Raw genomic sequence first — 14,027 nt, 5'->3', positions numbered from 1 at the left:
AGAGCCGTTTGCAGGACTCAGTTGCCCTTTCCAAGGGCGTGCACACGGCCCTCCTCCATCTCAGCTTGACTACACTCTATGACCTCTTTTTCATGCGCCGTGTGAGGAGAGCATGTGTGTGACCCCTGTGACACTTATCCGCCTTCAGCTGTTTCTGCCTAAAACTCAGGTATCCCAGCAATGGCAATTGATTATAAGCAGCTAATCTCCCACGGCAACGAAGCTAACCATCTACTACTTATACGATATCAGTGTGAGAGACACGGTGCGTGTCCCTTTTACTTCCATTCCATTGGCCTTCGTAACCTACCTGACATACCGGCAAACTTTGCAATTCGAGCATCTAGTAGGTTGCATCAAACGGATGTGCTGGACAAGAAGTCCTTTTCTTTAAAGACAGAAGAATTGACGGGCCAAAATAAGCTAAACTATCCATGACAATTCGCTGCACACTCCCGTGCACGACCTCTCGCTTTCCGGGCTGCAGGAGTGTGGGAAAGGGCAAATTTAGAAACTTTACAGAGCCGAGAAAAAAGCACTGTGCCGGGTTAGGTAGAAGTGTATTTCTTAGAATTGTTCTATTTGCAAAAAGCTCATGAAAAGGAAAAATGGGGTGCCCCCAGGATTCCGAAGGCCAAAAAGTAACAATTATTTAATCAAATGCTAATAAAAGATGCAAGTAACCTTGAATAAGCTTTAAGGTTTAAACGTTGGTGCCAATCAGACTTAGTTATGTAGTCCTGATAATATATCCAAAACTTTAAAACAAGTCTTTAAACAACCTCAGATAGAATTTGCGCAACCAAGGCAAAAACAGGTTTTTCGGAACGTTCCAAGTTAAAGGCGACGCACCTCTTTTTTTAAGGGATATGTTTTTGTTAATTTTGTTAATAATTTTTTAATTAATAGCCTCATTTTAGAGCTCTATGTAAAAATAGGGTGTTTATGAAGCCACACCGAGTCGCATTATGTAGCGGTCAGTGTTCAGTAGAGCAATCAATATACTACTACGTAATTTTCAGGTTCTTTAGGCCGAATACTCCCGAGCACTATTGCGCCCTATTTTTACTGGACGTGGTTATCTTAGCCACTCACATACTTCGGACTAATATTTTCCGCCTCTTTTCGTTTTTTCCATTTAGCAGTAACGCACCACCACAGGGACGCTTCAATAAGTCGCTCCCAATGGGTCCAATCTCGACAACTATTGAAAAACCTCTAAAACATGTAAAATTTGTATGTATGTTTCATTCGGACCTTACATAACTAGGATAAGTCCGAGTTTTCAAACAAATTTTTTTTGTTCTAAAGACTCGTACAAAAGAAAATAGTTTTAACAATACAGGTCTTAATCCCTAATTAACTTTATGTTTAGTTTAGAGTAAGCATTTGAATTGAAATATATGATACTTATTCGTCTTTATACAAAACAATTTTGAGAAATTCTGCGAAAAATGTACTGCCGGTACGGCAGCAGTATATCCTATCTGTAGTTCTTCGAGCGGAATGTTCTGTGGATGTAGTTCTGCTGGCCATTTGTATAGATCATCGATATTACAAGCTTCTGAATTTTTATGAAAATTTTTCTGAATTTCCACAATATCGCTTGCTGTGACTGTTATATGAGGCATGTATCAGTTTGCTCGTAACGTGTTAAATTAGTCTTTTTAAATAGTCTCTGGGCTGCATCCTGTTAAATGAATTTACATAGACATGTATGTCACGTTGGCGTCCCAAAGCAATTTAAAGCAATTCGTATACAATCTCCATACAAAAGTGACGGTTTTATGAAGAGGGTCGACACGGTAGGCACGTTAGAAAATTGAACTTATATTATTGAAAATCCATTGTTACATACTAAAAATGAATTGTATGCTCAAACGAACATGGGCATTGAGCGGAAATACCCTCAGTGATTGCTTTACGATCGAAGAGATTTTCCTAATTATTGCACTAAAATACGATACGTATTGCAGTTCAGGCCTTTGATGAAATGTTCAATTTTAAATAGAACTAATATGGGCTAGCTTGCTAAGTTGGACGTCCGTGCTATTGCTAACAATGTACCCGAGATTAGGGTACATTGTTAACAATAGCACGATGTTAAAATGTAAAATGTTAAAAAAAAAAAACTACGGTTCGGCCTATGCTGCTATGTCGGACTGTTTTCATTCGTCGTACACCTTTTTCAGTGTGGCATTTTGTTTGCTTGCTTGAATAAATATTGCGGTGAAAATAAGGTACGTTATATTTTTGGAAAAATATTTCGGGCTTTAATTTTACACTTCTATCATGATCTCTTCTATATCAGCATTAAACAACATTAGGCAATGCTTGCTATACCGAATCAGTATCTTATACACGTCAAAGCTGAGAACTTTAAACAAGGTCTCAAGCGCATGTTTCTGACGTTAGACAATGGACAGCTTTTTTTTTTTCTAATTGATATATAACCCCATCTAATTCCAATAAACCTATCGATTCTCATTACTTAATATATAATAATTATTATTATTATATTATAATAATTAACTTAATATATATAATTATTCTTGTATTACTGCCACATCGACTGAGAATCCTCTGTACCTTGCAAACGCTATAATTTGGATCTCTGACGGTAGTATCGCCAAACCGCTACCTAGGTATTTATTATATACGGACACGAAATGGGTTCCAGGAGACTGCATTCAGAGAACGTTGGCCTCGTGAATATTGTACTATTTGGAAATCGAACGTGACGGAATCGGTCACTCGAAGGTTCTAACGATTAGAGTCTTACAGAGGGAGGGACAGTGCTATAGCCGTAGCCGTAAAAAGTGTCAAGTGTTGCCGGTTCATCAACGAGAAAAAAATCAAACGGCTAAGTATCTTCTCGAAAGCACTGGGTTATTAGGCTAATACGGGTGAATCCAGCGGACTTTGAAATTGAATGAATATTTAAGCTGTGCCCCACTAGTAGACTAAATGTGACTGGTAGATTACCCAGTGTTTTAGAGATTCATCTATGAAAGCCCATCGAATTTACTCATGGAAAAATCTGTTTAGTAAGACAAACACCTTGTAGCCTCGAAAATCAACATTCAATGATCAAGTTTTTGTTTCTCAAAAGCTCAGGCGGCGCGGAATTCAGTGAAGATTTTAAAAACATTTCAGGATACAAACGTTTCAGGAACGAAGATTCCGGTGTCAAAGACCAGTGAGGAGGTGAGTCGAAATCAAGATCCGAGCGACAGGAACGCATATCCCCAACCAAGAAGGCTTTTCACTAAAGCAACACTCGAAAAGGACCTATTGTGTCGAACTAGCGTTTTACGTGTACTATGCTACAGAACTATAACCAAGCACGCAGTATGTTTACATGATAACACCGCCGTCTTCATTGACATGTCTCAATTACTAGATTGAATAGAGCGAAATTCTACCTTGGCTTTAACTTGCTTGTTCACCGATCTAAATCCGTAGGGTTTTCATAACCTAGCAGAAGAACTGGCAGACAAGCATATTCCAATATCAACTTACATCGGGAAGTCATAGATAGAAAAACTACATATGGGATACGAATAGTAGGTATGTGGCACAAGTTGCCAGACTGCTATGTTAAGCGCTTAAAAAGGAGACTACTTCTAACATTATAATATTAAAGACATACCAAACTAGTTAACTTCAAGGTCGCCAGATTAGATTTTCTCAACATATATATCAGCCCCTATATACACCTCTATATCCTACACAGCCTATATATCCTTTTTCAGGTGCAGCTAAATGCGAGCAAAACAGTCATAATATTTATCGTGTCCTTCACTCAAAAATTATAACTGTGTTCTTCTAACGTTCGCATTTCTGACGATTCATTTCAGTCTACGTAACTAACATTGGGAGCGATTTGTTACTTCAAGCAAGCCCGGTGCCGTGCACAAGTCTTTTTTTATTTGTAGAGGATGGTTCAACACTAGCGGCATTTTGGGTGATGTCTGTTCGACCAGAGTCGCCCTTAGACACGGTCCATGGGCTTAAATCTGGACCTCCAAGACTTCTTGGTTAGAAAAAGTTGACGAGTCTGAAATTAAAACCATCTTAAGTCAGAAGTAGACAAATGCACAGTCAGTTCGACTGACGCTTATCTTTTCGAAGCATTACTTTCTGATAGGAATGGCTGATTTGCTGAGTGATCTGAATTTTTTTTATCTATTCGAAACAGCATCTGAGTCCTGTTGCCCTAAAAAGGAACTGTGGCCGCGTGTAGTGGCCGCGCGTAGTGGCCTTGTATGCCAACAATACTTTTGACAGAGTTCGAAAAAACAAGCGGCGAATTCCGATATGAGGCAGTGTTCTACATATATAGATATAGCAAACCTTATTGACGATCCCTCACTGTTTGTGAGGGCCTGCGAGTTAGCGCGCATTATGTTCGATAATAGGATTAGTGGCTCACATAATGGAACGTATAATTTACTTTCGTATAACTTCCCAGTTACTACAAAAGAATCCCCAAAATCAAAGAGCATTGGTATGTATCCACCAAGTATATATATGCTCAATGCATGTTTCGTCCGACCACAGTATCGATCATCGCGGTATTCAAGACATCCGGATAAGCTTCTGGTACTGATTCAATGATCCGAAAGAAGTATGACCTTTCTGACGATTTGTTGTATCGACCTGTTGAGTAAAATATGCTTTAAGTTGATTAATTAATCTTTGCATAACTGTAAAGATTTAATTGCCGAAAATTTATTAAAAAAAAAAAAAAAAAAGCGTTTCCTAAATGCTCGAGTGCGTAACGGGGAACAATAACGAGCAAGTTTTTCGACCGTTCTTTATAATAACATCTGCTCTATAATATGAAAAATGTCCTGAATGCCGCATACTTCAGGTGTATAAACTTTCAGTGAGATCTGCTTTTGAGTCATACCTAAAACGGAGATGTCCATGGCTCGGTCGTGTGATGTTACGCCTAGGCTCTCTCTGGCTATTACCAGTTGATAACTGGCGCAAAAAGTTTATTTTGGAATTTATAGCTCAAATTGCCGCTCGATGGCGACGCAAGAAATCCTGTCAGCAAAAAAAAGAACAAACAGGCAGAGTGGGATTTCGCGATTCTAACGAATCGGGCGTTGCCGATACCCAGTTTCAAACAGTAACAAAACATCTCTAAGGGTACAATTATTTACCCAACGACTATGCGTAACGAAGGTTTTTTACCCTGTTTGGAAAGTCTTAAAAATGCATCCAGTGACTGAACAGCGAATATTAAAAGGTAAACGATTATGTAATAGTAGTTACTCAACTTACGGGCACGGTGGGATATAGGACTGATCAGCCATACAACCCCACAAGTGTTTTGGTAAATGTCATTAGGCAAACCTTTTGTAAAGTTATGCGTATTACCTTTGCTAGAAATGCCTAAACTTATAAGAGTTTGTACTCGTTGTTTAAGTTAGATCGATAGAAAAGAAGGTTAGGGTGAACACACGTCGCAACCGTACTTACGGGGCTGAAATCCTAATTACGACACCATCCAAGAATAGCTCTATAGAAGTCCAACTCCGTGATACTGCAGGTGCATAAATTATCAATTTTTACCTTATCGCCCCTATACCTACTCAGTCGAGACGCCACTTCTTATATCCAACTATTTACGACTATTTTCATAAAAACAACAATACATACTATTCATTTTCAATATTTCTCGTTCTAATATTTCTCTTTTGGATTACTGGACCCAAAATATATATATATATATATATATGTATATATTGATTATGTTAAATCCTGTCGAATGATGCTACAGTTTCTGTTTTCGAAGTGCTACATGCTCAACTGCTCGTACGAGCAAGTTACTAGGGGGTGCGAGCTTAAAAAGAGAGTGGCAATGAATAACAGCAAAGTAACGTCAGTCGCTTGAGTTAGCAAGGCGAGTCCATTGGTAACGTCCTTCGAGAGGTTCATGTTTACATGAGGCAAATTGTTTCATTAACGCAGCACGAGCCGCTAGTTACACTTACGTCAATGAATTACAATTATCCCTACTCTCCTCGTTTCGGAAAAACTGCCGAAAATTTTAAAGTTATAGGCTGAAACATCTCAACAATTTTTCGACGCATTTAATAGTGAATGGCAGCCATTTTTTTCTCAAATACTATTTATTAAGCACAGGAGCGCCAATAAAAAATAAACAAAATAAATGTGCTTTAATAAGCTTATACGAGCGTCGTCAGCGCAACGAAATACCTTGACGTATACCGTGGTGATTGACTGTGCCCGAGACGAAATAAAATTCACTGGGGGTCTACATCATCTCATATGCGTCCGTGCTTTCCTATAATCACAGAAACCTATCTAGGCTCGCCTTTTACGCACGAGTATCATAACGGTCGAACAAAGATCTTAGGTCTATTATTTACTAAGCAGATTTATATCATAATAACAATACATTAATTAATTTATCTAACGATTCAAATTTTGTCAGTGACTAACTTGAATAGTATACGGATCGTAGTGATCTATAAGAATGTTAACAAATAAAATATGCATTGGGTTTCATTCAGAGTTGCTTTCCAGTCGCAAAAAAGGTCCTATGAATTTGTTCTTCCGCAATGATCTCCTGTGCACAGGTAGCATCCATCTCGGCATTTTCCGCAGGCAAAACCGCTGCGATGAGATGGCATTTTTTATTTTTCTGGATTTGTCCAGCAGCTTTACTGGCTTCCATAAAGGTCTTCCAGAGTGTTGGTTAAGTCATAGTAGTACGCGATATCCTATCAACTTTGCGCCATTGTGCCCAACGGTTTCAATCGGCACGACAATTGCCCACGTGGGGTTTCTATTTTTAGTTTGTGAACGGGTAGCGTAACGCCCTACACGGGTGTCCACTTGCCCTGAGTTGACGAGGGCTCTGGCGTCAGAAAAGTAAGGGCTCGTAAATTACTCCCCCTCGGCATCTCTCGCAAATCGAAATAATAAAGAATAATGTGTTTGTACGTTCGTGTGCACCACGTCGAAAACAACTATCTTTCGAAATTTCGGATTCTGTTTGGTTGATGGTATTCTCTAGCATCAGAATCCATTTGTAGCACTCACTACCAGTGGTTAAGCGAGATCCAAGGTACAAGATACTTAGGCAGCCTCTAAACGTAGTTGAACAATTAGGATGCGGTTATAGATTTAAAACAGACGCAGTATACTATCTACGTATATATTTCAGAGGATTTTCATTATGAACGTTGATGTTTGCGCTAGGCACCGAAGGCCAATTAGCTGTTTCAAAGGTTGTCAAAGGGTTTTGCCCATTTCATATCATTCTATCTAGATGGGTCCATTCGAAGTACGGATGATGTGATTTAGAATTGAATTGATCGAAACAATTTAGCGGCCGTCAACGTGTATATTTAACTAGTTGATCGGAATATATACACCCAAGCTGTCTTTTTTGTAGATTCGGACTTGACAGATCCGACTGCTCTACAATGAGAGGTACTTTGTCAATAGAAAGTGGAATAACATTAGCATGTAATTAAAACAATGTGGTCCTAGTATAGAGCTTTGAGTAATGCTAGCAGAAGTGACGTTTTCTATTGGCACTTACCTGCTTAGATTACAGAGATCAGACGAAACGTCTGCCAGAGCTGTTACTTCCTTCGGGGTGAGAAAATCCTGTTAATAGTATACTATGCCGGAATGCCTGTACTTTGTAAACGCCAGCAAGATAGTGCTGGTAACGACGCCGTTACTCTACAAGCTCTGCGCTAAGCTATAGAAAAACAGTTCAGTGAATCTGTACTAGTCTAGAGACTACTAGTCTACTAGTGTACTAGTCTAAGAGAAGCGCAGACCTCTTTACGACAACTGCAAGATGGTTTTTGACCTGTTCAAAATGGGAAGCTCGCTAGAGCTATTGGTCGGTAATTACCGTTTGTTAAATCGACCGCTCGAAGTGGTTGCCTAACAAATCACACAGAAAATTCGTGACCAATCGATAAGTTAGATATTTTCTGTGTTGAAGATGAAATTTTCACCGAAATAGCAAATTTTGTGTGAGGTCACTTTTAAGGCATTGCTATGATCGATGTTTGTATGCCGCACTTTACTGACCGACCAATTGACTCGAAAATGACGACTTGTAGGGTAGAAGCTTTGCAAAGCCTCATTTGCTTAATCCTCTTCATAGTTAACCAAAGCTTATTTCATAGGCTTCTTTGCAACCGCATTTCGTCAAGAAATCTGTTGTGCCAAATCTGAAGAGGCCGCCACAATACCCGCTTAGTTGATCAGTTTTTCTGTCAGATAGGGTATAGAAATTTTTTGTCCTCAAATTTTGACCGACCTTCGAACATAAAATGATAACCAATTGTTTCTCCCGTGTTCGATTTCGATGAAAAACATTCGCACGCAAGTTTCTCGCGATGTTTCCGCGTATGTTTCAACTCCAGACCCCCATCAGTTCTCTAGCGGTGCATGTAACCTGTGTCGTATTAGGGAAGGGCAATTAATGTACCTTTCACGTACTTCATCAAGCGCACTATTTGAACATTCGCAAAGTACCAACCTAAACAGGTCTAAATTTTCTAACAGGTCTAAAATTTAAAATGTCGTTCTGACCATTCCAACTTAACCGGCATGTAATGGGGGTACATGTCAAGGGTGTCAACCAGGCCGCATACTGCAGTGCCTTTCCGATGGGATTTTTCGTGTAGCTATTTAAGCTAATGTACAAGGGTCACGCATAGGTTCAGCCGCTCATGCAACATTGGTGATTGTAAAGGCCCACTACGATGTTTGTACTGGTGAAATTCCTTGCCATTTTTGTCTCGGTTTAATTAAAAAATTTCAAAGAAAGCTTTTTCGAGTTAACCCAAGTTCGCACGACCGTCGTCCAGCATGCTATTAGCATACATACTTAAACTACAAGCTGTTGTACCGATAAATGAGAGACAAAAGTTCACCTTAACTAAAACCTTTATGATGACTGAAACAGATCTGGCAAATGTCCCAATCTCGTGCGTAAGTGTCGGCATGGTGCCGTACGCCAAATGGCCTTAGCTGTCAAATATACGACGTTAGCGATCGAATACGTTTTTGGCCATATCAAAAATTGCTTAATACTGAACACACAATTACACATGATCTATTCAGGACGAGTGATCAAGTCCATAGTTGCAGACGTATCAACAAAGAGCCAATACTAACGATTCATGAGCTAGAAAAGAGGCTTAGATTAAGTTTTTACAGCAGAAAGTAAAAAAAATCTCAGATCAAAACCACGAGGAGGTCGCGCACACGCTCCTCCACATCGTTGTACTGATACTTATAAAGTAAGTAGATCCGACCTAACTGGAGATGTTAATCCTGCACAAAAGTGATTCCTCTTTAATAATAGGAAAAGCAGCATGGGTAAACACCGGGAGTCCATCGCTATTACGCGATGCCCTAGTCCTAGTGAAGCCCATTAATGAATGAATGGCCTGATATTTTATAGATTTAAACCACGGTTCAGATATGGGCATTTGGCTACCCATAAAGCTAGCTTATTTGGTTTGTCAATGACACGCACGCGAATATCACTCGTATACGTATACGATAGTTAGAATTTCTCCATCTAAGATTGATCGATACAGGAGTTCAACATGAGAAACGATGATTTTAGCTTTTCCTCATACGAATCAATGTTACCTTTGTCAACGTAACGTTCGCAACACGCGCTGGAAAGAAGCGACCTATATAATAAGCGCATATTTCAACAAAAAAATATCATGTATATTTAAGGAGAGGTCGTCTTGAAAGCGAAATATCTTTGAAGTAATGTCCCGTGGAATCCTCATGCGTTCAAGATGCCGGAAAAGGAAACTTTTCTACTCAATCTATTCGCAAAATGGACCCTAAACCTTATCGAGGAGATAACACTCGAACTCGAATTAGTTGACGAGAACTCGATACTTTTCCATCAGTACCAAAATATTTATGTAGGTATTCATTATGAGCTATTGTATGAATATTTACAAAATACGTTATCATCACCAGCTTAGGTCACGCTGTCCTCTCAGAAGGACAATGGTAGCGTGGCGCCCCTATCTTTTTCGCACTGTATGTTTCTAACAATGGAATCATTTCTCTAGTTACTAACATGATTTAAAATCTTATATTTCGACTCGTGCCATGTTATATTTCATATTTTGTCACAAGCTCAGATCAGTTCTTTTACTACAGGGAAGAACTTTTGCTGGCAGCAAACTTAATCCAGCTCAATTACTAATAAATAACTGAGTGGACAGAGCCAGATAGTTCTCAACGTTCATTCAAGCTAAAAGCTTACTAACTTCCAGATTGGTAAAGTTTGTTCACCGCTATTTAAATGAACATTGGCTCGGGTCAATAAAATCAAAACTAGCGCCTGATCTATCCTCTAAACTATTACATTAGAGCATTAGAATGGGGTGGCCGTTACTAAGTACGTTTACGTTACTAAGTAAGTTAGCGGTATAAGGTGATGCGCCAACCGATTATTTAGTCCCTAGGTATTCGTATAGTTTTTTTTTTTTTTTTTTTTTATGAACCTGAATGATAAATCTGATGACACAAACATAACAGAATGTAAAAAAATTTGTATTTTGTCATAAATGAAACTACGCTTTGTCGTTCATCGTTAACATAGATACCGCTATTACACAGGTGTTTACAGCAGTCAAATCATATGAACCCTTGAATGATGTCTTTACCAGATTCGAGAATGAATTGTTCCAACTGTGTACTTCATTATATTCATAATAGACAATGCGCCATGGTATAATATATAACACGACTCAGTGGGCGCAACTCGGGGCACACCCGGCAACGCTTATCGTGGAGCCTTCCGAATAAAAATCTCAAGACGTCTTTCTTTAGACAACAATGAATATACGAAGATGTTTCTGTGAGTTTCTCTTCCGTGGTGTAGTAGAGAAGTAATTGAAACGCCAAGTAAAAATCTATTGTTATTTGTATCCTCCTAACAAAGTATAGTTTCTGCAATATTTCATAAGTAAGTCACGCTTGACGGGACTGTTATCTCGTCTGTTGGTGTTTCCAGAAATTGTCCATCTCCCATTCTCGCGGCATTGACTACGAAAACTATATAATTGCAGAGGAATCACCAGGAGATCATCAGAACAAGCAAGCTAAAAATCAGCGAACGCGCAACATGGCCACCAATCTGCTTTTTACTGTAAGTTGAAAATCAAACGGATCAAAGAATCGAATACATTTACGTGTATCGTTTTATATCGTACATGCACGAAAGCAATAGCAATGGTTGCACGATGCGCGTCTACTAAACCTTCAATGAATTGATGTAATGTTCCTTTGGCTTGTGTGAGTAGAGTCGAGACTTTTTTTGATGGAAAATCTTTTGTTGGTCACCGGGATCAGCGCTTACGTAGGCTGTGTCAATAACCGATTTCAGTTTGTGTTCCTGTGTACGGTCGCGGTCATGACTGTCGTTGGAACGGATGAGGCGTTAGCTCAGGTCTCGTACAAATTGCCAATCCGATCGAAAAGGAGCGTTCTTTACGGTGGATATGGCCTCGGTTACGGCGGCTTTGGTAGTCTGGGATATGCCGGTTACTATCCAGGCTATATATACCGTAATGGCTACCCTGGATACGCAAAATATGGACTCGGATATGGAAATCTGGGATATGGATACGGAGATTATGGTGGTTATTTTTGGTAGACTGTCTAGTTCGGTCTGCTAAATATTGACTGCTCTTCCCCATTGTGCAAAACTCACTCCTTTTGAATGGCGCACGAATCAATGAGATGTAACTTAGTTAAACTCGGAAAATACCAACTACAACAATAATCTAACGAATGAAAAATAAATTATATGTGGCACTTATCGTTGTACAAAGGTTTCTGTTCACTTCATAATAGAATGCAGGTATGATCTTAACTTGGCTTCATTTACTGACACGTTTCCTAGGAGAAGAAATCACTGCTACTTCTGCTGCCAGGTAAACCCAGGTCTCCTGACAAAAAGATTGGTGACAATTTTCGGGTACTAGTAATGTGGAGTCAATGCAGAATCTTAGCTTTAATATGCCACCATTGCGAAGCACTCAGATATATTTTATTTCACAGAAAACTCGAATTTACCTAGACAAACGTTTCCTTCTTATAGTCCTAGTAATTGATCTCACCAGCGCGAAAAGGACGGCATTAACTTCATACAGGGGGGTTAGACTTGTCGGGCAGTGTTTCAGTGCTCAGCACTGTAGGGAGAAGCTACTGCGTTGCCAGTAGTTAAAAGCTAATAGTAGGCCATTGCCCTTTGGTATTCTGACAACCATTATTGTGGATGACCAGAGGTTCCCATTCTCTCAGCAATAAAAACCTAATTATCCCTAGAATGTTTATGCACTAATAATTTCATAAAAGCCTGTAAATGAAAATATGATTTTCACTCTAAGGACTAATACTCTAGGACTCGAAATAGAGACTAAAAAGGTAGGCTCGTTGAGACAGCTTCAATTACGAAATATAATAACCACTACAAAACATTAACTGCAGTATGTGTATATGTATTGCTTTTAGAAATAATACTAATAATAAAATATTAAGTTCGTCGAAGTTTCCATTGAGACTGTCCGCTCGTAATTGGATAATGTGAAATAAAGTTATTGTTTTAGAGTGTTTAGCAAAGCGACACCTAAGTTAATCATTCCGAAGATTCACTAGATATAAACCGATCGGATAACTTGGTGGCTACTGAAGATCGTGTAAGGACGCCTCGAGGCCTAATTGGCCGCGATATTGCTACCGGCCGTTCTTCAACGTTGGGCTGATATCGAAAAAAGGGAACAAAGTATCGTCGATGAGTTGATCCTGGTGGAAGGTCTCCACCTTCATCCGGACTGCTCCTAAAGCTATCACGATGACTGCTGCTGGAACTAATTTCTCGTATATTTCCATCGCCGCCTTGATTGGCCCTGGCTGACCCTGTAAGCGACACATTTAATTACCGCTATAGAAATTATCTGATTCGGAAAAGGGTTCAAAATAGAAAATCCGTTTAAACCATCAAGTTCTATTTGATGTCCAGAACAAACAAATAACAATAATAATAACAGTACAGTCGGTGCTGAGATACTTCTATTTAAAATCGAATTTCCAAAAAAAAGTAGCAAAAACTATTAAGGACTAATTACGCTGGTCTGAACAGTTGCAAGCCTCTGCTTTTGTCATGCTTACCATTATCAGGAAGTGTTGTGAACCACAAAAGTGGAATACCCAACACCTCTACAAGTATTATCATTAACGAAGCGAAGGTGCTCAGAAAGAATAAAAGAGTTAGCATCAGATCAATAACATGGTCCGACGTTACATGGTGCCACAGTGCAGTTAAAAAATCTTTCCCTATAAGGGCCGCTTTATCTTGGACCCACTCCGATAATGATAATTTGGCATCTGCGTAATGCGTCATAGTAGCTCCACTATAGAGCTCAGCAAAGTTTGTTGCTAGCCATCCGTCGATAGAGATGGCGTCCTATCGGCCTTTGAAACTTCACATTGTTGTTATCTTGAAGTCAAAACGATTTCGGTTGAAACCACGCCAACGACGATTACACTACCTCCGATTTTCACACTCCAGATGGCGCTAAAGTAACATAAACATAAGTTCCCAATATTGCCGCCTCTGGCCGCAACACCCTATTATTAGCAAAGTGTTATAATTGAAATGAATCAAGTTAGCATTTATTGGTTCTGATAATGTAAATCACGGTTTAAAACCGGCTGTATACGACTTTGTTACTCATCTTTATTCTATTCTTCACTTATAATGTCTCGCTTTATTCTTTGTTATCCGTATTGACATATTGGAGTGCCTGATACTAATACGCTCGGATGATAACACAGCGAAGTGCGGCGAGGCCCAAGGTAATCTTCGGTGAGAGCTACTGTATGTAGAGGGCATATCCTTAGCAATATGCATTGTACTATCCGATAATCCAAATAAATCAGTAATCAGCGATGTGATTTCGTTTGATCGCATG

General features: G+C 39.3%; 2 protein-coding genes across 2 annotated transcripts; one reads left to right on the top strand and one right to left on the bottom strand.

Moving 5' to 3' along the window:
- The first annotated feature begins 97 nt into the window (after positions 1 to 97).
- Positions 98 to 11,884, top strand: LOC111243624 (uncharacterized). Its single transcript, XM_086980150.1, has 3 exons — positions 98 to 169; positions 11,066 to 11,200; positions 11,438 to 11,884. The coding sequence occupies exons 1-3, from the start codon at positions 113 to 115 to the stop codon at positions 11,705 to 11,707; spliced, it is 462 nt and encodes a 153-aa protein (XP_086836276.1). The 5' UTR covers positions 98 to 112; the 3' UTR covers positions 11,708 to 11,884.
- Positions 11,885 to 12,447: 563 nt separating this feature from the next.
- Positions 12,448 to 13,587, bottom strand: LOC111245161 (uncharacterized). Its single transcript, XM_022793126.2, has 2 exons — positions 13,225 to 13,587; positions 12,448 to 12,972 (listed from the first exon to the last, which is right to left on the bottom strand). The coding sequence occupies exons 1-2, from the start codon at positions 13,454 to 13,456 to the stop codon at positions 12,692 to 12,694; spliced, it is 513 nt and encodes a 170-aa protein (XP_022648861.1). The 5' UTR covers positions 13,457 to 13,587; the 3' UTR covers positions 12,448 to 12,691.
- Positions 13,588 to 14,027: the final 440 nt, after the last annotated feature.

The sequence above is a fragment of the Varroa destructor genome, unplaced genomic scaffold (genome assembly GCF_002443255.2).
Source record: "Varroa destructor unplaced genomic scaffold, Vdes_3.0 BEIS01000002.1, whole genome shotgun sequence".
NCBI lineage: Eukaryota > Metazoa > Arthropoda > Arachnida > Mesostigmata > Varroidae > Varroa > Varroa destructor.
Note: the sequence above shows the minus strand (reverse complement) of the source record. Positions and strands in the feature narration are given on the sequence as shown.

Bases quoted from the DNA above. Each gene is read 5' to 3' on its own strand.
- LOC111243624 (XM_086980150.1), top strand. From the start codon at position 113: ATGTGTGTGACCCCTGTGACACTTATCCGCCTTCAGCTGTTTCTGCCT. The intron at 170-11,065 runs GTATCCCAGCAA...TGGTGTTTCCAG, and splicing joins TGTTTCTGCCTAAAACTCAG to AAATTGTCCATCTCCCATTC. The intron at 11,201-11,437 runs GTAAGTTGAAAA...AACCGATTTCAG, and splicing joins CCACCAATCTGCTTTTTACT to TTTGTGTTCCTGTGTACGGT.
- LOC111245161 (XM_022793126.2), bottom strand. From the start codon at position 13,456: ATGACGCATTACGCAGATGCCAAATTATCATTATCGGAGTGGGTCCAA. The intron at 12,973-13,224 runs GTAAGCATGACA...TGTCGCTTACAG, and splicing joins CACAACACTTCCTGATAATG to GGTCAGCCAGGGCCAATCAA.